Source organism: Mytilus galloprovincialis, chromosome 6 (assembly GCF_965363235.1).
Source record: "Mytilus galloprovincialis chromosome 6, xbMytGall1.hap1.1, whole genome shotgun sequence".
Taxonomy (NCBI): Eukaryota; Metazoa; Mollusca; class Bivalvia; order Mytilida; family Mytilidae; genus Mytilus; species Mytilus galloprovincialis.
Genome location: NC_134843.1, coordinates 88,152,863 through 88,178,404, shown reverse-complemented (window position 1 = coordinate 88,178,404; position 25,542 = coordinate 88,152,863). Strand labels below are relative to the sequence as shown.

Genomic DNA, 25,542 nt, shown 5'->3' with positions numbered 1-25,542 from the left:
GAATGGTGGTATACAGGGTTGAAAAATCAAAAGTTTTGATAGAACTAATTTCAGAAAAAGACCGAGATTTAAAATTGTCTAGAAGTTCTTTAGAATTTTTAAGAATCAACATATGGTTAATACCACTACGCGAGTAAACAGTTTCACAGTAATTCTGAAGAGACTCTTTCACTGCGGACAGAATTTTAGTTAATCTAATGGACACTTCTTTAGTGGAACATGAAGATGAGCCAGCAATATACCGTTGTTTGTACGGAATTTTATGAAGCTTTGGTATCCAATACAAACAACGTAAGTCCTCCGATTTGGTGTTCATTGAAGCCATGAAGGACTTATGATTTGCTAAAATCTCATCCTTTTCAAATGATATGTCTTTGTATGTGGGATTACCTGATTGCTCCGTTATACCCAATTCTTTTACAAGACATTCATATTAATACGATTTACATACAAAGACAATATTATTTGAAGCTTTGTCCGCAGGAACAACAACATACTTATCATGAAGAGATGATAGACATTTCATGGCCTCTTTGTCTCTGAAAACAGACTTTGGTCGATCGTTCACACAGTTTCTCAATTTGTGAATACGATGTTTTGTCAGAGACCTGATAGTTTTAACCCATTCTGACAAAGTGTTCAGTTCAACTTCTTCTCGCTTAGCCCATGCTCTGGCGTAGTCCTCAATGGAATCCATAATTATTTTGAAGTTATAGTTCCAATTGATGTCTTGGGGTTCTCTAAACTTTGGACCATGAGAAATCACCTTTCGGAGATTTTCATGCTGAATTATGTTTAGATCCCCAGTTATAACATGACCACAGGGGCTGTAATTATAAGGCGAGTGGGAACAGTCACATGTCGGCGGGTTTTTTATGTATTGTTCTAAGTCAAGGAGATGCACATCTTTATCAAATTCCTGAATTCATAACAAGTAAATGTGATTTTATTTAATATTAAGAATTAAGGGAATCTTGAATAAATGCATTTTTAATAGATGCACATATCAACGAGAAAGAACATTAAGAAATCAAATTGTCTGTCTGTCACCTATCCGATCATATTTGGTTTACTAAATTTTTTATCGGTAGGTATGTTTTTACCTTTGATTTGTCATTGTGTTATTCAAATGAAAGCAAAAAAATTGATGTTATTTGAATTGTAGAATTTTACTATATAAACAACTATGGTCAACAGTTTCCTAATTAGTAGGTTTTTAATTGATTATATAGGCAGATCAGATGTATCTGAAAAATTAGAATAGAAGATACATCCGCATGTGTTGAGAAATAAAATTATCATGACATCATTCGATAAAGTTCGATACAAGTATTGTTCTATTAGTAGGCTTATGTAAGATTAAAATCAACTAGTCTCATCAATTTAATACCTTACGAAAAAAGGGAACACTTTTACCCATTACACTTTAACAATTTACATCGGAATATGTTTATTTGAAATATTGCGTCCAGTGTTTGGACAATGAATAACATATTCTTAGTTCATGTTTTTAATTTCAGTAAATGGTATAAAATCTGAAAAAAACACAAGTTAAGAAATCATTCTTGAAAAAAAATTTGCTTCTTTCATGTTTTAATTACTTTAATATCACATTTAGCAAAACAATGACAACAATATCAACATAATTGCATGTATTTATACCCCCAAAAAAAATGTTTTAACGCCAATCTGTGTAGTTTTAATTGTCTAACTTAACTTTTGCACGCACAATTTAAATATGGACACAAGATATTAACAAGTCTGCATAGACATAAAATCTTTGCTCTTATATTTTAGCAAAAAAAGTAATTCCTGCAAAACCAAAAGGTAAGATCCACTTTTATTTTTGTCCATCTGATGAGATAAGCCTTTTTCAACTGATTTTTATAGTTTTTTCTTATGTTGTACTGTTATACCACTGTCCCAGGTTAGGGGGAGGGTTGGGATCCCGCTAACATGTTTAACCCCGCCACATTATTTATGTATGTGCCTGTCCCAAGTCAGGAGCCTGTAATTCAGTGGTTGTCGTTTGTGTATGTGTTACATATTTGTTTTTCGTTCATTTTTTTTTTTTACATAAATAAGGCCGTTAGTTTTCTCGTTTGAATTGTTTTACATTATCTTATCGGGGCCTTTTATATCTGACTATGCGGTATGGGCTTTGCTCATTGTTGAAGGCCGTATGGTGATCTATAGTTGTTAATGTCTGTGTCATTTTGGTCTTTTGTGGATAGTTGTCTCATTGGCAATCATACCACATCTTCTTTTTTATGGTTTCTCTCATAGGATCAACTTACTGCTATTATTACTGTTATTCTGTATTGCAAAAGACAATATTGTCACACGTTAAAATATTGAAGAGAGCAAGAAGAAATAAATATGAACCACATAGGAGACAGACCTATCAATACATGTCTTTTTTTAGACCTGCTTACGATAATATATATTACCGCTATTTTGTATTGAAAACTTATATCTTGTACACGAGTTAAAAAATTGAAGTAAGTAAATAGAAATACATATATAACACATAGTAAGACAAAACTAGCAACACATGATTTTTTAGACGCCAGCCAATATTATCGAGTTTTTTTACCAATTAGTCATTTGTTTAGTTTTCAAAAGAAATAACAGAATAAAAATAAGTTTTCTAAAAAAAAAAACAGAATGGATGAAATTTTTATTGGGACTTTTCCTTGTTTTTTTTAATATTTGGTTATCACATTTAGCGTAACAACGACAACAATGTCAACATAATTGCTACTTTTTTATTAATTCAAATTAAATAATTTGTTACGCAGTTGATGAATATAACGTCATAGTACCCAAAATCTGACATAACATTTTTCTTGATTAGCTTGTGTTTGGTAAAAAAAAACAGAGGCGAAAAATATCAAAGGGACATCCAAACTGACTATGTCATATGAAAAAATTAAAAACGATTAAGGTAGATCATAAGTAAATATTTTTGGAGACAGAATGTTCTTATACTTATCCAAAATTAAGATTTTACTATGCTCTTTTCAAAAGTATGATAAAAAGTCTGGGTCACCGTGCTATTTTTCAAGCTATATGTCGTTAGAAATAGCCAAAATTTGGTTAGATTGTTCATGGAAAAATACATTTGTGTGCATAAAAAAATCTATGAGATAGAATTTTGAAATAAAATGTGAAAATATAGTTTTTGTAATATATTTTAAGAAAATAAAAATAAAAAATGGTGACACCGAATTTGTTATCTTGTTACAAGTGAAAAGAAAAAAATTCCCTATCAGTCCAGTATAATTTTTTTATTTAAAGATTTACCTCCCTTTAAATGGCCCATTTTGAAAAAAAAAATTTAAAACAAAAAAAATGATATTTATTTAAATATTTTTAATTATACAAAAAATTACCAAGTTTTCTTTATATTTTTAAACAGTCTAACCTTTAAACTGCAAATCTGTCTCCAAATTTGCAGATTTAGGCAAATAACTAGACCGATTTTCTACTGTGATTATAAAATCCAAGATGGTGGTATACCATGTTGCTACCTTAAAAGACAAAGAGCATAAAAAACACATAAAGACTAAAAACTGAGTAAGACGAGCCAAACCAAAAATGCTGGGATATCAGGCGCCCAAATGGTAGACATATTCTGCACCACATGTGGCACCCGTTGTGGACTTAATCTTAAAAGCATGAAACATTGCAGTAATTCTAAAGGACCTGGTAAAACTGGACAATTTATAATGTTAGCATACAAGACTCCGATCTCAGGCCGCTATGTGAAAATTTTGAAAAGCGGAAGAGGACATCTCAGTTTGGCAGAAGTTCAAGTGATAGGCCATACAAATAAACATTTATTTGAATATCTATCTGGTTGTATGTTGTACTGACATCCGTTTTTGATCATGGGAAAACAGAAAATCCGTTCATATTTATGCTTAAATTGGTGGCAAACAGTTTAAAAGAATACGTTGCTTATAATTTTCAAGAAAATCAAAAATATGTTACATACAATCACTGATCTGTAAGGGCATATATATTACTGTAAGGTAACTTTTGAGAAAACAATTTATGGCATTAAGTAACACAAAGGTAGGCTTTCGATATTTATTCCTTTTGATTTTTCCATCTATTCTGCAGGCTTTTTTTAAACTATTACGTCAATGCGACACCTCGAGAGTAACTCCCAAACATTTGCAGGGAACTATATTTCAATCAAAGGACATCAAAGTTATACATCTACGTACGTCCTTCAACAATTAACAAAAACAATACTAAATTGTAAGCTATAAAAGGTCATGAAATGACAAATGTATAACATTTAAGACGAGAAAATTAATGGTCTCTGGTATTTATAAAAAAAAGTCATGTTTTTACGGCAATCTGTTTAGTTTTAATTATCTGCTAGTTTTCACACACGCGCAATTTAAATATGGACACATAATATTGACAAATCTGCAGTTATATAACTAACAAATTCGCCATAGTGTTTATAAAGCAAATTTTTGTTGTCCACTACCAATGCTATGGAAGAGTAAACTATGAGTAAAAATATACACATACTCCTTCCAATCTTTCAAAAAGTAATTTTAGATCACTTTGATTAATCAAATTTATTTAGAGTTCAAACAAGTATGGAAACAGATCAGTGTAGAAAGTATGTTTGGATGTTTGACAGTGTTTTCTGACCTGGAGTTCTATGTTAAACTGTTGTGCACAGTGACCGACAACCTGTAACAAACACTGAAAATGGCATTGTATCTTAAAAAGTAAAATCACAAAAAATACTGAACTTAGAGGGAAATCAATTTAGAAAGTCCATAATCACATGGCAATTTAAAATAAAAAATAAAACAAACCGCATCAAAAACGAATAGACAAGAACTGTCATATTCCTGACTTGGTACAGGCATTTTGAAATGTAGAAAATGGTGAATTAAACCTGTTTTTATAGCGCTTACCCTCTCATTTTGATGACAGTCTCATCAAATTCCGTTATATTTACATTGATGCGTTAACTAAAGAGACAAAGGATGCTCACAGTTTCGTATAAAAAATAGGGGTTATTCCCTGACTAATAACCATGGAGGGAAATCCCTCTTTATTTACATAATTGGTGAAAAGTATCTAGTTTTTTGTATTTGTTTGTAAAAACTAGATAATTAGCTTCAATTAAAATAGAATGAATGATTAAAATTAGATTAAAATTTAGATTAAATATACATGTTGTAAGGGGAGACAACACTGTAAAAATGCTGGTTTTTTTTGGCAGTGAGAATTGAAAACTTTTGTGAAGCCACTATAGCTCTTTTCAGACAGCGAATTTACTCTGATAGCAAATACCCTGCTAGCAAATACCCCGGCCTATGGAATTCCCTATGGCAAATACCCCGGCAGAGAAAAGAAAATCTCAATATATAGAAATTGGTGAAAAGTACCATGTTTCTCATCCAATCAAAATACAGCATTATTACATAAGGTGGAATTAAAATTAAAATGTTAGGTGTTCCTGTCAAGTAATACGTCTGGTAGAAAATTGGCATGTTCAAATTTGCTTTGGGGAAAATAAAAAATATTTAACTATAATTATCAAAATTTTGCAGTAGAAAAATATTTCGCATACTCGGGAATAAACTCCAAAAAATACTTGAAAATAAAGATATTTCAAGTTTTAAATATAACTATGACAGAACCAAACTGTTATAAAACGCCAAACGGATTATAGATTGAAAATAAACCCGCCCCGATGCTTTTAAAGCATACTATACGGGCAGAGACATATATACACATTTATGTCTCTGATACGGGTCACACATTTACCTGTTTTTGAAAGCTGTACGATGACATGAAGTTGTTCACATCGCTATTATTTGTTTACAGTTAATCATTGCGTCATTGGCAAAACATTTTCAAAAATAAATCTCCAAGACATCATTTAATTCAAACGGTATTTAAGTGAATTTAAAATATGGTACGAACGGACCCAAGAGGCGACCGTGTAAGATGAGAATGCGTTTTGGGAGCGAAGCGGCACCAAGGATTTGTATAGTAAGAAGTTCTTATCTAAAGGTTATAATCCAGATTAAAAAATCATGAATGTTTTGCATCATTTGTTTACATCATCAAGGGTGTTTTCATACACGCCCGCGTTCCAAGGTCGTCAAAGCTATTTTTGAGAAGACCCCTAAAAGCGACCGTTCCCAAGGCACTCGTCGTAAGAAACATGCGTTAAAATATGTGCACTGTTAAAGGGCCGAGCCACCTTAAATGGACATGCTACATAGGTATGGACATAGCCTGATTTCAGGTTTTTCATGTTCAGATGAGGCATTCATTTTCCTATTTTTTCTAAATAAAACTTTTTTAGAATATCAAAAGGACATTTTATTTTAATGAACTAGAGAAACTTTTGATTCCAGTGATAACTAGTCTTATACAAGTATCCTTATTAACTACACTCCCACTAAAGATCACTTATAAATGGTCCCTCAATAGATGACATCATAGAAAAAAACTGTTGATTGCACCCTTAATATTGAGCTTTAATGTTCAACACTATCATGGAGCTTAAACATTTTACTTTGGAATATGTTTATTTGAAATATTGCGTCAGTATTTAGACAATGAAAAACATATTCTTAGTTCATTTTTTTAATTTCAGTAACTCATGCTACGTCTGAAAAATCACAAGTTATGAAATTGTTCTTGTATAAATGTGGTTTTTAAATGTTTTTAATTACTTAATTATCTTATTAGCGTAACAATGACAACAATATCAACATAATTGCAAGTATTTATTAAAAAAAAAATCATGTTTTAACGCTGATCTGTTTAGTTTTGATTGTCTGCTAGTTTTGCACGCACAATTTAATATGGACACATGATATCATCAAATCCACATGCACGTAATTATCATTACTCTTATATTTTAGAGAAAAAAGTAATTCCTGCAAAACCAAAAAATAAGATACTAGTTTCTATCATAGGATCAACTTACTGCTTTTATTATTTATAAAATATTCAACGAGTTACTTAACAAAACATTAATTCACGAATGCGCGTAGCGCATGAGTTAATTATCAGTGTTGTTCGGTCACGGTTGAATATTTTTCGATATTTGAATTCTTTGATTAGTTATTGTTTTTATTACATTGGCAAATGGCTCTTTTTTATGAAATTTATGTAGAAAATGTAAGGAACTATATGTTTTTCCTACGCATGTTTTGATCCGATGTTATCGACGTCTTGACAACGCCTATTGTTGTATGACGTCAGAGAGTGAAATAACCACGTTTATTTCACATGTGGAATTATCGGTTTTTATTTGACTGGGAAATCAATGTAATTCATTGCAACCAATGTAATAGTTTTATTTAATATTTAAAAATTAAGAGGCAAGAAGAAGGAAATGTGAACCACATAGAGTCCAGCTTACATTATTGAGTCTTTTGAACAAGTAGTCAATTGTTTAGTTTTTTAAAAAAAATACAGAATCAAAATAGATTATATATAGATATAAGTTCTTAGCAATACCTGTTTTTTTAGAGGCCAGCCACCTTTTCTGAGTTTCTTCACAAGTAGTCATTTATTTAGTTTTTAAAAAAATTTACAGAACAAAATAGTTTTGAAATATTAATGTATATCATGGTATAAATAATGTTGAATAGATCTTAAATTCCTTGTTTTTGTCTATCAATTGAATAGAATGTTATAATCCAGATTAAAAAATCATGAATGTTTTGTAATAATTTGTAAACATTTAAAAAAAATGAGAATTGTTGCTATTTCATTTAAAGGAAAACATAAAAGCTGCAAAACCAATAGGTAGAATTTTAGTTTCTATCACTGTCAGAATTAAATCTTGTCTTAACAAAACATTTCTTTGCCAAATGCCTAAATGCCAAACAGTACCAATGCATTGTATATTTTTCTTGTAAGTTGTATCAATAACTCTGAATATGTTTGGTTCCCTCATCTTTATATATATAATAATAACGTTTAATGACAACAATCTTTCCATAGGCCAACAGTGTAGAATGAATCCAAAAGGAGCTAATTATGGAGGAAATATTAGTAAAACCAGATCGGGTAGAACATGTCAGGCCTGGGGGGTGCAAACCCCACAAAAACATAAATTTAGTAAGAAACTGGCTGACCAAAAGAACTATTGTCGTAATCCAGATAATGAGCCGCATGGTCCATGGTGCTATACAACTGATGCCAAGAAAAGATGGGAGTATTGTGCTATACCTTATTGTAGTATGTATTACTTTGAGTTTTTTTTTAACTTTAGATAAGTTAAAACCATTGACTAAAGCAGACCCTTATAATAGATGATAAGTATCGGACTTTGTTCACGAAACATTTTAAAAGTTTATGGACAAAATTTAAGATGCAATGGTATCCATATGAGCTTAACTTTACAAAAGTAGGTTCAATAGAATAGGTAATACAGGTCAACATTTAAGAATTTATTTAAATATCAATCGGCTTGTATGTTTGTACTGAAATCCGTTTTATTGATAAAGGGAAAACAGAAAAAAATCTGCTCATTTTGCTTCTAAAATTGGTAGCAAAGAATTTATAGGATATGATTATTATTTTAAATTTCCAAGAAGATCAAGATATGTAATTGAGTTAAAATGACCAAAATACTGTTTGGAGACTTGAAAAGTTTTTTCTATGAAGCAAGGTTTTTTTTTTTATTTTTGACTGGCTCTTATATTTCAATGAAAAGAAAAACAATAACAACGTAATCACCCTGGAACGGTAAACATCAATCGTTGATCTGTATTGGGCATTTATATAAATGTAATATAACTTTTGAAAAAAAATATCTGATGGCATTAAATAACATAAACGTAGGCTTTCTGCATTTCATTCCTTTTGTTTATTATGTTTTGAAAACTACTGCATTGGTCAAGCATTGAAAAGAAAGAGCAATAAGAAATATATATGAACCACACAGATAACAGAACTAGCAATACATGTTTTAAGAAGCCAGCTGTAGTTATTGAGTTTTCTTGACAAGTAGTCATTTATTTAGTTTTTAAAAGATATCACAGAATCAAAATAGGTTTGATATAAAAATGTATATCATGCTATAAAAAATATTGAACAAATAGAAATGTCTTTTGTTTTGTCCTAAAAAATGAATTGAAGGTTAAAATCCTAGTTGAGTCAGATTGAAAGAGATTAAAAAATCATCAATTTATTTGTAAATATTAGTATGCATTTTGAAAGATTTAGAGTTATTGCTTTTCCATTTTAGAGAAAAAAGTAACACCTGCAAAACCAATAGGTAAGATACTAGTCTCTATCATTGAATCAACTATTGTTCATTACTATAATTTATTTGTTTAGTTTTGAATTAAATTACAAGATATAAATAGGTTTGATATAAAAATGTTTATCAGGATTTAAAATATTGCATAGATAGTAAATTCCTTGTTTTAAGATATAAAAAGTCATGATATGAGTGCAAATGAGACAACTCTCCATCCAAGTAACAATTAATAAACGTAAACCATTAAAGGTCAAAGTACAGTTTTTTAACACAGAGACTTGGCTCACGACGAACAGCAAGCTATAAAGGGACCTAAAAATTACAAACAAGTGTAAAACCATTCAAACGGGAAAACCAATGGTTTAATCTATTTAAAAAACGAGAAACAATAAAAAATCACATTAACAAACAAGTCTTCATATGAATTAACTTATTATAAAGTTGAGTCAGATTGCAGGAAATTATAAAGTCATCAATTTATTTGTAAATATTTGTATGCTTTTTGAAATATTTAGAATTATTGCTTTTTATTTTAGGGAAAAAAGTAAAACCTGCAAAACCAATAGGTACGATATTAGTTTCTATTGTAGAGTTGTCGTTTTTGTATGGATTCCTGTTTGTTGATGTGTTATTTTGGTAGCGTAAATAACATAAAAATCCATATTCAAATGGCACAAAGAAAACAAACCACAAAACAAAGTTTCAAATCAAATCACTATGTAATCTGTTAAATGTATATCAGTTTGATATGATAAAACAGTTGAACAATAATCCTAATTCACTAACAATATTACTCTCAACACTTCTAACTAACAATACCAATTCTATCTCTTACTCTTCTCTGATCTCTCTCGCATCCCCTTATATACATAATTACAGGCGGTACCCCGACGGTTCCAAAAATGGGGTACCGGGCGGTTCTGTAGATACCGGGCGGTCCCACTTAAAAAGACAGAACTAGCAACACATGTTTTTAGAGACCAGCCAACATTGTCGAGTTTTTTTTTACCAAATAGTCATTTGTTTAGCTTTCAAAGAAATTACATAAGTTTGGTAAACAAATGTATATCCCGCTATAAAAATGTTGCAAAGATAGTAAATTTCTTGTTCTTGTCTTAATTTGAATTGAAGGTTATAACCCAAGTCGAGTGAGACTGCATGAAATTAAAAAAAAAAACATGAATTATTTGTGGACATTTTGAAAAATTTAGAATTATTTCACTTTATTTTAGGGAAAAAAGTAAAAACTGCAAAACCAAAAGGTAAGATATTAGTCTCTATCATTGACTCAACTTGTGTATATAACTGCTTTTTTGTATTGAAAACAATTATAATGTGCACGATTTATAAAAACGAAGTAAGCAATAAGAAATAAATATATAACACATACAAAGACAGAACTAACAATACAGAAGTCTAAAATGATATTAATTAAGAAAAACATAACTTTACCAAATGCCTTCAATTCATAACAAGCAAATTTAATTTATTTAATTTCAAGAATTATGGGAATCTTGAAGAAATTTATTTTTCATAGATGTACATCCATCAATGATAAGGAAAAATTAAGAAATCAAATTTTCTGTCTGTTACATATCTGATCATGTTTGGTTAAGTAAACTTTTTATCGATATGTCTGTTTTCACCTTTGATATTTAATTATGTTATTCAAATTCGAGCCAACATTTTGATGTTCTTTGATTGGTCAATAAATGATAATGTAGATTATTCCTATTTGCTTCATGTTAACATTTTTTTTTCTCAATTTTACTATTTAAACAACTATGTTCAACAGTTCCCTTAGTAGTAGGTTTTTAATTGATTACATAAGCAGATCAGCTCTGTCTGAAGATGAGAAATGGAAGATACATCCACATGTGTTGAGAAATAAATGATTATGACATCATTAGATAAAGTACGATACAAGTATTGTTTAATTAGTACATCAATTTAATACCTTACGAAAAAAGGGAACACTTTTACCCATAGCGTTAAAAGATTTACCAATATACATTTGAATATGTTTATTTGAAATATTGCATCCAGTATTTGGACAATGAATAACAAATTCTTAGTTCATGTTTTTAATTTCAGTAACTCATAAAATATGAAAAACCACAAGTTAAGAAATAATTATAACAATGACAACAATATCAACAATATTGCATGTATTTATTCCCCCAAATAAATGTTATAACGCCAATATTAGTAGTTTTGACTTTTGCACGCATAATTGAAATATGGAAACAAGATATTAACAAGTCTACAAAGACGTAAAATCTTAGCTCTTATATTTTAGCGAAAAAAGTAACTCCTGCAAAACCAAAAGGTAAGATACTAATTTCTATCATAGGATCAACTTTCTGCTATTATGACTGCTATTCTGTATTGGAAAAGACAATATTGGTCACACGTTAAAATTGAAGAGGACAAGGAGAAATAAATATGAACCACAAAGGAGACAGACCTGTCAATACATGTTTTTTAAGGCCTGCTTACGGTCATATTTATTACCGATATTTAGTATTAAAAAATTAATATATTGTACACGAGTTAAAAAATTGAAGTAAGCACATAGAAATACATATATGTAACACATAGTAAGACAAAACTAGCAACACATGTTTTTTTAGAGGCCAGCCAACATTATCGAGTTTTTTTACCAAGTAATCATTTGTTTAGTTTTCAAAAGAAATAACAGAATAAAAATAAGTTTGCTTAAAAAATACCAAAATGAATGAAATTTTTATTATGACATTTCCTTGTTTTTTTTTTTAATATTTGGTTATCACATTTAGCGTAACAAGGTCAACAATGTCAACATAATTGCATGTTTCTTATTAATTTAAATCAAATAATTCGTTACACAGTTGATGAATATAACGTCAAAGTATCCAAAGTCTGACATAATTTTTTCATTGATTATTTTGTGTTTTGGTAAAAACAAAAAAAACAGAGGCGAAAGATATTTAAGGGACACTAAAATTGACAATGTCATAGCCAAAAATCAAAACACGATTAAAAGACAAACAGCATAAAAACACTTAAAGACTAAACTGAGTAAGATGAGCCCAACAAATAAATGTTGGGATAACAGCCGCCCGAATGGTAGACATATACTGCACCACATGTAGCACCCGTTGTGCTGCTCATGTCAGTGCAAAACCGGTGATAAGGCTAATCCGGTAGGTCACATACTGTTAAAGAAGGACGAGGTATGGTTATGACAAACCAAACATATCTATCGTCATTTGTGAATCAGATATTTCATGCCAATCCCCAAATTCTTGATGGCGGTCGTAAACTTTGCAAAGGGGTGATTTCAACATTACCAATTGATATCTTGGTCGTATAGCTTTCTTGTTAGCAGCAACTTTCTATCGTGGAAATCATGATAGGAAATACAAATTCTGGAATATTTTATCAACTGAAGTATATATGCATATGTTAATTTGTAAATGTATTAATTTTCTACAGAACATAACTATGCCCTTGGAAGACACGCATGGCAGACTAGAACACACTATTCAAGCGGTAACAAAAAATATATTCCTTCATGGGCAGTTGATGGAAATGAAAACACATTTACACTCACAGAAGCCTCAAGAAATCCATATTGGACTGTTGATTTGGGGAAAACTGTCCACGTAAAACAGATCAATATTATTAACAGAAAAGATTGCTGTGGTAAGGAGTCAGAAAAAATACATTTATAATTAGATTCAAAATGAATTGATTTGTGTTAGGTAAGAGTGTTAACTTTTAATTTTTATGTTGCACTATAATAGACACGTTTATATGATAATATGTTAATCATTAAACTATCAACTCAATTGATTTAAGTTAAGTACTGTTTTATAGACGGATTTATTCAATTATCGCCCTTCGATAAGATAACTGCCAATTGCGCGTCACGATAGCAGTCCGCCATTGCATAAGTGAAAGAAATTGTAAACATAGCGAATCAGTGCATAAAAACTGTGGGATTATTATTGTATTATGACTACTCAGGTGAAAAGATCAATGCCCTCAGAATTAAATTGGATTGACGACATGAGAAAGTGGCCAAACATCATGTACGGGACATTTTTAATTATTTGATATCGTCAAAAGCCGTGGATGGTGCAGAAATGAAAAACTTTAAAAGTCTCCAAAGCTACAACTATTTTCAGAGCGGTAATATTGCCAAAGTTTTGCATAACATTCTCTCGGATGCTAGATTGTATTTGAAAGCAGACGTTCGTGCTTCCCAGACAGTTAGTCGGGTGAACGAAGCCTATGTAATTTGTTCTATGGACGGAACCGTTGAACAAGGATGGTGTACTTGTATGGCAGGGCAAGGGCTATCCTGTAGTCATGTAGGTGCAGTGCTTGGAAGGTTGAACATGCAGTCAGGAATAGCATGACTGGTGCTAGCTGTACAGATGATAATGCCATGTGGAATAGAGGTACCAAGAGAAACATTGAGCCAAGGCCTTTGTCAAACATAGTGTTCAAAAAACCAAAACAGGGTGAAAATTTACTTGAAGATTTAAATGTAAATGCTCCAGGTGTTCGTGACACACCAATGTATTATTCTTCCCAAGAACTTAGAACAGCTGTAGAACAGTCTCCCCTTCTACCCTTGTTCAAACTAAAAGAAACAACAATTAATAAAAGTTTCGTCAGCAAACCAGCCGCTAAGAAGAACATTCCTAAAGACCATGGTGAACATGATTCATTAAGTTCTTGTCAAAGGTGCTCATCCTTTTATTCTAAATATCTTGCTGTCGACTTGGCCCGTACTGTAAAATTACAAACTGACACTATTAACCAGAGCAAGGGTGTTCTGTGGAAAGACGCAAGAAAAATTAGAATAACTGCAAGCAGTGCAAGCAAAGTTCCGATTAAGGAAACTACAGACTGTACAAACTTTATTCGTGAACATCTTCATCCAAAGTTTGTAGGTAATAAATTTACAAAGCACGGCCAAGAAGGTCAATCTGCAGCTAAGGAGTATTTATTGACAAATGGATACCGTGTCGTTGAAAAGGGAACATACGTAACATCAGAAGAGAACTGGCTATCTGCAAGTCCGGATGGCATTTTAATTGACGACACATTGCTGGAAATTAAAAGTCCTGTACCTTCTGCCAAGTGGACAACATTGAATGAACTATTCACAGGTCAAAAATATGATGTTCATATGAATAACAATGGTATTTTAGTTTTAAAAGTGAAAGGGAATCGAGGATTTTTTATGCTAATTCAGTTAACTATGTTTTGCACTGGACTAAGAAAATGAAAACTTTTAATTTGGCTAAATCCTGATGAATTTCAGTTCATTGAAGTACTATATGATGAACAATATGTATATGAGCATGTTGCTAGACTGTGCACATTTTATTACAAGAAAATGATAAATATTATTGTTGATGAAATTGAAGATGATAGATTAGTTTTTTGCAAAGCTTTTATAAAATTTATGCGATTGTGATATCATACACATTTCATTAGGATTATAATATTAAAAGTCATTTAGTATTTTCATTATGTTTACTAATCAAGTAGAACATTAATACCAAGTTCTTTTCTTTATTTTGCTTGAATTATATATTTAAACAAGAAGATGTGGTATGATTGTCAACGAGACAACTGTCCACAAGAGACCAAAATGACACAGATATCAACAACTATAGGTCACTGTACGGCCTTCAACAATGAGCAAAGCCCATACCGCATAGTCAGCTATAAAAGGCCCCGATATGACAATGTAAAACAATTCAAACGAGAAAACTAACGGCCTTATTTATATAAGAAAATGAACGAAAAACAAAAAAGTAAAGCATAAACAAACAACAACCACTGAATGACAGGCTCCTGACTTGGGACAGGTACATACATAAATATGTAAATATATAATGTAGATACAACATTCATATTTATTTACATGTATCATACTACGCTATGATTGTTTATTATTTAAAAAATCCTCAGAATTAAAACAAATATATATGAACCTCCTCAAAGTGTTCTTGTTGCCAATATAATCATGAAAATCATTTAATACTGTAAATTCAGAAATTAGTTAGTGCATTCATTCTTGTCATGTCAAATTTCAATATTAAATATACATGTATGTAAATCTTAAAATTGAACACTTTAAAAATCAATAATGTTTTTGACGTCGGACCTTGATAAATGTGTCTATATCTTTAGAAAAAAACACTTTATATCATGTAATAAATAATCATTTCTTAAAAAAAAAATCACACTTTCAAAATTGTGTTAAATTTCAGAATATAATGAGATTAATTCCAATACTGTCTTGGAATAATAATAAAAGTACGATCTATTTTGTTTTTGAGGTCACACTGTCTATACTAAAAAAGGAATAAAATTTGAAAAGCGTTTTCAGGATCTAGTATATGAAATTGAAACCTTTCTGGAATATGGGGCCATATAGATGAAGTGAATAAAGAGGAAGATACCTGTTGATTTTCACTGGTCACTTTATCGATAGTCAAACTCATTCATGCTTAGAATTTATTTTGATAAGACGATATGACTGTCTTTAATCAAAATTAATATTGGGGACGGGTATTAGATCTAACTCTCTGACTGTTCTTTAAATGCTGAAATGTATGTGTCTGGAATATGCCTGAAATATTTTCGAACGGATGTTATATAGCTAACAAGAAATCAATCGATGTTCAATCAAATTTGACTTTTCTGAAAGTAACTTGTTGAATGTGACTTTTCAATTACTTCTCAAAAAGAAAATTACACGCTTCTGATATAGGAAGGGACTTTTTTGTCCTAAAATTCCATGTTATCTAATTTTCGCAATTCAAGTGTTAATTTCATGAAAGAAAGAAATTGTAAATTATTTAATATATATATCAAATTCTTAAGCTCTGACATATAACCACAGCAATGATGTCATTTATGACGATTTGAATGAGCAATCGTACGATCGTTAGACTTTTCTACCTCAAAAATAAATTACCTTCGCCGTATTTGGCAAAACTTTTAGGAATTATGTTCCTCAACTTTTAAACTTCGTACTTTATTAGGCCTTTTTAACTTTCATGGATTCAAGCGTCATTGATGATTTTTTTGTGTACGAATTTCACGTCTGGCGTTAATACAAAATTTAATCCTGGTATCTATGATGAGTTTATTCGACTAAATTTAGTAATGTTTTGGCAGATCTGTCATGTAACGACCTTAGCCCTATGCATGCACCACTGTTTTGTATTGATCCGTGTCTCACCAGTTGTATTTTTTTAATGACAATTTATATCGGTGCACGTGTGTAGCTGGTCTTTTTTTTTAGAAGGAAAAAACCCTTTACTGGGAGTTAAACGGGAATAAAACTGTTATAAGACTTCTGTAGTAAAATCTCATACCTTCGAAGTTTAAAACTTTTAGGATACAAACAGTTAAACGAACAAAATGTTAAGTGTCTCAAAATGTGCATCTATTACATCGTAAATATTGATTCAGATTTAATATGCAGTTTAATATAAAGCCAAATTTAACATTTTCGTTGCCCTACCACGTGCACTTTGAAGATGTAATTCAATTATTTAGATTTTTTGGCCAAAAACAAGCATGTACCCTACTATTGCTTTTTTTCTAGAGAGCAAATCAAATTGATCTTTATGGGATCGTACCTCTTCAGCCTTCATTCTGAAAACTGTCCCTGTTTAATCCAGATTGCTTTTTAAGTATATCTATTTTTCAAATAACACATAGGAGAAATCAACTAGATTATAACCTGGTGATCGAGTGGAGTTTTTTAGAATCTGGATTTGATCTTCCACTTGATGAAGACTAATTATATGTACCGGGTATATACCTTACGAAAAACAAAATAAAATTTGTTTTTGAATAAAAACATCTTCGATACTGAAAAGTGTTTGATTACTAAGTGTGTACTAACTTTTTTGTATACAATTGGTGATATGAGGATTGACACAGACAGATTGAAGAGTGAAGAACAATGTCTATACTCTTCATATTGATATCTTTTCAGGCAAACATAGTAGTCCAGTCAATCTAGCATTAATTTGACCCTAACCCGAAAGTAATTGCAACAGAAGATTTTTAAGTTTTAATCATTAGCATTATACTCCAAATATACACAGAAAAAAGTCCCATAAAATCTTACTTGAGCAAGACTAAAAAAATCAATATTTAAAATTCCTATGGAGATTTGCACTGAAAAGGGAGATAACTCTTGCAAAAAAGGCAGAAATATCAATAAAAATTGATACAAAATTATAACTTTACCGCTTCTATTAATCAGAATGTATTGATTCTTGTTCATTTAGCAGTCTTTAGAGTATAATAAAAACAACTCTAAAAGTGTTTTCATATATTTTATCAAGCTATAATCTAGATTTCGTAATTCATTAGTTGACCGTTTATTTAATTTGTCAACATGTCAAGGTAAAGAATCTCAAATTTAACAAAAAATAATTAAGCATGTATTCTTCTTTTTGTGGTTTAAAGTTTCTTTAGATAAGTAAGTTGCTGAAAAAATATAATATACAGATATAAACAATACCAAATTTTCACATTATTTTTTCAAAATGGTTACAAAGCTTCAAATTTGCAATTTCCTTAATGAAAAATGCACGAAAAAAATATAACTACCCATAACACTTCGGTGATGTACATTCCATGAGCAGAAGGTTATATAATTTAGTCAAATACAAACTTATAACCCCATCAAAGTATCATATTTTACATAAATTTCAAGAAAAACAACCAAAAACTGACCAAAAAAGACTCATTTTTGCAAGAGTTATCTCCCCTTCGAATGTTAATTTCCATAGGAAATTAAAAATGCTGATTTTGAGTTTTCCTCAAGTTAGATTTTATGGGACTTTTTTCTGTGTATATAAAGGGCATAATGCTATAGATTAGAACTAAAACATTTTCTGTTGCAATTAGTTTGAGGTTAAATCTTGACTGGACTATAGGAGAAATCAACCACATCATAACCTGATGATCGAATAGATTGTAGAATCTTATTTTGATCTTCCTGTTGATGAACACTAATGAGATGTATATAATAATAAGCAAGTTTTAGCTTTCTTAAAAGCTGTGGACTGCTTCGCTCTGTCCTAATTTAATGTAATATGTGTGCATGTGGTATTTTTAGATAGTTGATTGATATAAAATTTATTTACTTTAAGAGTGTTCGTTATAAATGTGCCTCTCTGGAGGTGTGCTTGATTAGGAGAAGTTTTAAAATACAGATAATGTTTTTTTAAAACGTTGTATAGGAACATTGTTTAGTAGAACAAATCGTGCATATTGCAGATTGACAAAACAAATAAACGTGTATTGATAATTGATATTTCAATATTGAATTTCAGTGTGCAATATATGCATAATAAAACGAACATGAATTAATGACAGTTGATCGGAACTGATATACACATAGTTAATTTTCCGGCTTTTAATGACTTATCCTGAACGAGAAAAGTCTGTAAGTCTTTATCTCACTTAAACCAATGACTGTTGCTGATTCTCAGCCGCATCACAAAGTAACCAATCAGTGATCAGTAAATATTTAAAGATGGTGTGTACGTCTACTGAAACTAATAGCTCCGCACCGTGATGCGAAGCAAAAAAAAAGGAAAATTTGTTTTGAATTAAAATTTGTGTCAATACAAAGAGTGTACTAACTATTTTGAATACAATCGGTGTTATGATGACTGACACAGACAGATTGAAGATTGAAGAACAATGTATATACTCTTGATATTGATATCTTTTCAGGGCATCGGCTGAAGAATATAGAGGTTAAAGTTGGACTAAATCACAATAAAATGAAACATTGTAGTTATTTTAAAGGACCTGGTAAAACTGGACAATTTATAATGTTAGCATGCAAAACTCCGATCACAGGCCGCTATGTGACAATTTTGAAAAGGGGAAAATGGTATCTTAGTTTGGCAGAAGTTCAAGTGCTAGGACATACAGGTAAACATTTAAAGATTTATTTGAATATCTATCTGGTTGTATGCTTTTAATAGTAATGTAAAATAGGTTACGAATGATTTATAATTTTAAAATTGTTGGCATATTTTTTTTAATATTCGCCTCAGTTAACATTATTAACTTTGTAATTGTCAATTAATGAATTTAAGATTAATTTTTTTTTAAAATAACATATTTAACCCTATACCCATATTTCAGAAACTTTCAAATTTGGCCGATACTAGCATGTAAAAGATGCCATATTTGAGTTGCCAAAACTTTTAAACCTATGGTTCAAATCTTTTAAAGTTTTTACAAAATGTTTAGATTGGCCTAGTTTATCAATGAACAAAAAATTAAGAAAAATTAAACAACAGGCTTTTTTTGGGGTATAGTGTTGGGTACCCCCTTAATTAACTTCAATTGAAATAGGTTGAATAATTAAAATTTGATTAAAAATTAGATTAAATAAACATGTTGTAAGGGGAGACAACACTGTAAAAATGCTGTTTTTTGGCAGTGAAAATTGAAAACTTTTGTGAAGCCACTGTAGCTCTTTTCAGACAGCGAACTAACCCTGTAGCGAAAAAATTTATGAGAAAACCAGGTTAAAATCTATGAAATTCATACAGTTTTGATTATGTAAAATGGGCCTGTATCATGCCTACATGGGTATGCACATAGCCTGATTTAAGGGTTTTCATGTTCAGATTAGGCATTAATTTCCTATTTTTCTCTAAATAAAACTTTTATAGTATATTAAAAGTAAATTTTATTTAATTTCAATTTCATTATAAACGAGAGAAAATTTTGATTCCAGTGATAACTAGTCTTATACAAGTATCCTTATTAACTACACTCCCACTAAGGGTCACTTATAATTGGTCCCTCAAAAGATGGCACATAGAAAAAAACTGTTGATTACAGCCTGAATATTGAGCTTTAATGTTCAAACTATCATGGAGCTTAAACAATTTACTTTGGAATATGTTTATTTGAAATGTTGCATCCAGTATTTAGACAATGAATAACAAATCACAAGTTATGAAATCTTTCTTGTATTAATGTGCTTTTTAATTTTTTTAATTACTTAATTATCACAATATCGTAATATTACATATGATCATTAATGAAAAATGCATGATTCTATTCATAATCAGGCTCTGAATTGTGTTGATTTAGTTGATTTATGAAAGATTTTTTAACGCTTAACAACCAAAAAAATAGAGTGTCCGTTACAATGGCTACCACTTATATTTTCCCACTCAAAATTATTTTTTGAGCAGTATTCATTTACTGCTTCTACTAGGCCAATTATAGATAAAATCTGGAAACCTTCATATATCGCACTCTGCCTGGTTCTTACAAAGAGCTGTTTCAATCTTTTCTGCAGGCTATTTTAACTATTACGTCAATGTGAGCATCTCGAGAGTAACTCCCAAACATTTGCAGGGAACTATATTTCAATCAAAGACATAAAAGTTAACAACTATAGGTCTACGTACGTCTTTCAACAATTAAGAAAAACAAAACAATACTAAATAGTAAGCTATATAAGGTCATGAAATGACAAATATATAACATTTAAGACGAGAAAACTAATGGCCTCGGGTATTTATAAAAAAAAAAGGCATGTTTTGACGCCAATCTGTTTAGTTTTAAATATCTGCTAGTTTTCACACAAACAATTTAAATATGGACACATAATATTGACAAATCTGCAGTAATATAACTAACAAATATGCCATAGTGTTTATATAGAAAATTTTTGTTGTCCACTACCAATGCTATGGAAGAGTAAAATATGATTAAAATTATATACATACTCCTTTGATTAATCGAATTTATTTAGAGTTCAAACAAGTATGAAACAGATCAGTGTAAATAGTACGTTTGGATGTTTGACAGTGTTTTCTGACCTTGAGTTCTATGTTTAACTGTTGTGCACAGTGACAGACAACCTGTACCAAACACTGAAAATAGCATTGTATCTTAAAAGGATGCTAACAGTTTCGTAAGAAGAAAAAAACTAGGGGTTATTCCCCGACTAAAAATAACCATGAAGGGAAATCCTTTTTATTTACATAATTGGTGAAAAGTATCATGTTTTTTGTATTTGTTTGTAAAAACTAGATAATTAGCTTCAATTAAAATAGGTTGAATGATTAAAATTAGATTAAAAATTAGATTAAATATACATTTTGTAAGGGGAGACAACACTGTAAAAATGCTGGTTTTTTTTGGCAGTGAAAATTGAAAACTTTTATAAAGCCATTGCAGCTCTTTTCAGACAGCGAGAATTCTTTTGAAAGACCAGGTTAAAATCTATGAAATTCATACAGTTTTGATTATGTAAAATGGGCCTGTATCATGCATACATGGGTATGCACATAGACTGATTTCACGTTTTTCATGTTCAGATTAATTTTATACTACACGGAAGTTCTTCAAAACGATAATATCAATTCCTCTACACTCAGAGAGTTAAATTGTTAACAGGCATATCACTGCAACTACCAAGCTTAAAGCCTCTTCCGAACATTTGAAAGTCCCTGCTATGTACTGGTTACCGAAATTACACAAAAAAAAAACCATTCGAATTCCGTTTCATCTCCGCATCTAGTAATACCTATTTTTTCTAAATAAAACTTTTTTTAGAATATCAAAAGGACGCTTTATTTTTATGAACTAGAGAAACTTTTGTTTCCAGTGATAACTAGTTTGATACAAGTATCCTTATTAACAATAATCCTACTAAGTGTAACTTATAAATGGTCCGAAAAAGATAGAAAAATGTTGATTGACCCTTAATACTTAGTACTTTTTGTCTGAACAGTGTTAATACTGAACTTTAATGTTCAAGACTGTCATGGAGAAGACGTCAACATCATCGAAGACCGTGAGGTCAAAACTTTTCTGAAGAAAGGAGCGAAATGTCGTCCTCCATTTATAATAGATTGGACACAGTGTCGTCAGGTCATCAAAGACGCTCTGTATGCAAACGTAAAAAATCTGATAAAAAAATCTCTTAGACAGTTATTTGAATAAAATTTTGAATACTGTTCATATTCGAATATCTCATTTTGAAACAATTCTGAAATAAATAATAGGGTCCATGATATTCCAATTTCTAGAATGAAAAATAAACTTCAAGTACTCGCAAAGCTGTTTGTGTTCGTACTGGCAGACAAGGCAGCCAATAATGTATTGGTGGTGTGACGCATATACCACACGGAAGTTCTTCAAAACGATATTATCACTTCCTCTACATTCAAAGAGTTAAATTGTTAACAAGCATATTACTGTCACTACCAAGCTTAAAGCCTCTTCCGAACATTTGAAAGTCCCTGCTATGTACTGGTTACCGAAATTACACCAAAAAAAAACATTCGAATTCCGTTTCATCTCCGCATCTAGTAACTGTTCTACTACTTATCTATAAATCTAATCAAGAAAAAGTTTTCATATTGATAGTAAGGTCTTTTGGAAAATCTCAATGCAAATTTATTTGCTGTAACTCGTTTAAAGCCTTTTTCTTTAACGAAAAAGGAAAGTATGCTACTACACTTCCTGGAGATGTGAAGTTATGATTAAAGCTTTAAAATCTCCTTGATAACATATATGTACGTTTCGATGATAAAGTGTATCGACAAGTAGTAGGTACTCCTATGGCCACTACCTGTGCCCCTTCAATAGCCTATTTATTTCTGTATTGCTATGAATCTCAGTTTATAACCAAACTCAGTAAAGACACGTCATTGTTGCATTTTGTTGATTCATTCAACAATACCTACCGTTATCTGGATGATATCTTTTCGTTAAATAATCCAGAGTTCTCTAAATATACTACCGAAATTTATCCAAAAGAACTTACTTTAACTAAATCCAATATAAACAGCAGTAGTTGTCCTTTTCTAGATTTAGAACTTTCAATTTCTAAAGGGAAACACCATACTAAAATTTAATACAAAAGAGACGATTTTTCATTCCCTATTGTTAATTTTCCTTTTTTCGACGGTGATGTTCCTTCGGCTCCATCATATGGAGTTTATATATCCCAACTCGTTCGGTATGCCAGTGTGTGTAGTGATGTCATAGATTTTAACGAACGTAATCAATGCATTACTTGTAAATTATTAGGTCAGGGATTTCGTTACCATAAATTACTTAAAACTTTTACTAAATTCTTTCATAGATACACATATGTGATTAGTAAATGTGGCTGTAACGGTATGAAACTTATTAAAAATTGTATTTCACATCATAAATTTTACGGTAATATTGTCCTAAAAGCGAGGAAACCACTATGTGTTCCGTGAAAACTCATCGAACATTTAAACAAACTCATAAGTAAGGATTATCTTACCAATGTTGTAATTAAATCTTTGAGTATAGGTGACATTGGCACTAATATCGATTTTTAAATTTGTATTCTTTTAAAACGGATACGTTCATTTTGATTATAAAGAAGTAAACTCCTTACTCCTACTCATTGTCGATACATATATTTTTGGCATTGCACACAAGTAATGTCTTCTTTTACTGTCAATGACGTTAAAATACTAAATCCCTTGAATGTATTTCAGTTGAATTAAGTCTCCGATGCATGATTTTTTAGTATTAATTGTTTTGACTTTTAACTAGCTGTCGGTAACAGCGAGTACTCTCAAATCATACTTTCTTGTTAATTTGACCTGTTGAAATTATTTGTAATGCTTTTTGGTTAATGTTAACATGTATCTTGTCTATATTCCAGCTTTGATTGTTTGGAATTACTACAAATTGTAACTTCTTTGTACAATGAACATCACAATTATTTTTCTTTCTCCTTAAATACCGTTCCGGCACCTTTACATGAAGAAAAAGAAGTGTTATCGAGCACTAATTGTATAGTTTAATTGTTGATATTCATCCCACATATACCAAGATTTAGATTAGTTTTATTGACATACAAGAAATTTCTTGGTATTCCAAAAAGGAAGATTATATAGAACGAAGAATACTTAAGGATGTTCGCTTGTCATGTTTCGAAATTTTTGTCCGATTTTCGGAATCCTCTGGTTTTATCCATTTGAATGCCTTGAAAAATTTTGCTCATTGACACCCATTTTTTTTTTTAAATCTTTTACATGTATAATGATAAGCCATCTGTGAAAGTCTTATAAAATTTTAATTATTTTTTAATGGTTTTTTAGATCTTTAACTTGTCAATGATAAAGCTATGAAAAGTCAAGAGAGAACATTTGTCCGCCAAAATTGCAATGGCTAATATCTCAAAACAAGCACTTTAACCTATATATATGTTTCGCTCTTATGATTCCTTTATAAACCCCCTTTCAATATATACTAGTGTTTTGAAAAGGTTATTATTTTGAAACTGAGAATTTTATTAAAAATGGTTTTATGCTTTTACTTTAATCATCCCTTATTTTTTTTATTAAATATGTATTTACATGTATCACATATCACATTTATTCGTCATTGGGTGTGAATTCATGTAACTACGTTTTTTGATTGAGTTAAATCATTCCAATCGATATTTTATAGTGTGTCTTACTATGTTGTGATGCTTTAATATTTTTTAGAAAGGGAGAAGGTTTGGAACCATTAAAACGTTTAATACCGCTGCAATTGTTTGCATCTGTCCTAAGTCAGGAATCTGATGTTCAGTAGTTGTCGTCTGTTTATGTGGTTCATAAGTGTTACGCGTTTTTCATTTTTATATCTTTAGACCTTTTGTTTTCCCGTTTGAAAGGTTTTACACTAGTAATTCTTGGGGCCCTGTATAGCTTGCTGTTCGGTGTGAGCCAAAGCTCCGTGTTTAGGCCGTACCTAGACCTATAATAGTTTACTTTTATAAATTGTTACTTGGATGGAGAGTTGCCTCATTTGCACTCGTACCACATCTTTCTATATATATGGAGGAATCACTACTTTAAATCAGTGCCGACCTTTCGTTGATTTTATTTTGCGTGACATTGCTTTTAATATCAAATCTACATATAAGCCACCGTACTATGAGTGCTTCGTGTATATAATATGTATATTCCTGTTAATACATTTTTTGCATGCGCAACGTTTCAATGGAGGATTTTTTTTCAAATTTTCAACTTTGAAATAATTTCTATGTGAATACATTTTTGGAAATCATCCTTAAAGGTAACACAGCTAGCTGAATGTGCTCCAACGCTGGAGAGATTTACATAAAGAAGCGGAAGATGGGAAGGATTACCAAATGATTCCGATAAAATAAGTACATTTTTTTTAATTTTGATAGTAGCAAAAACTCC

At 30.7% G+C, this 25,542-nt stretch overlaps 1 protein-coding gene across 1 annotated transcript in view; it reads left to right on the top strand.

Annotated features, from left to right (window-relative positions):
* The window catches only part of LOC143081059 (uncharacterized), a 78,911-nt gene that overhangs the window by 11,357 nt on the left and 42,012 nt on the right, over positions 1 to 25,542 (top strand). Inside the window, exons 7-14 of the mRNA XM_076257295.1 lie at positions 1,798 to 1,827; positions 8,011 to 8,247; positions 9,260 to 9,289; positions 9,811 to 9,840; positions 10,507 to 10,536; positions 11,574 to 11,603; positions 12,752 to 12,961; positions 19,052 to 19,255. Of these exons, the coding sequence (XP_076113410.1) occupies positions 1,798 to 1,827; positions 8,011 to 8,247; positions 9,260 to 9,289; positions 9,811 to 9,840; positions 10,507 to 10,536; positions 11,574 to 11,603; positions 12,752 to 12,961; positions 19,052 to 19,255 (801 nt within the window). The remainder of the gene's footprint in view (positions 1 to 1,797; positions 1,828 to 8,010; positions 8,248 to 9,259; positions 9,290 to 9,810; positions 9,841 to 10,506; positions 10,537 to 11,573; positions 11,604 to 12,751; positions 12,962 to 19,051; positions 19,256 to 25,542) is intronic.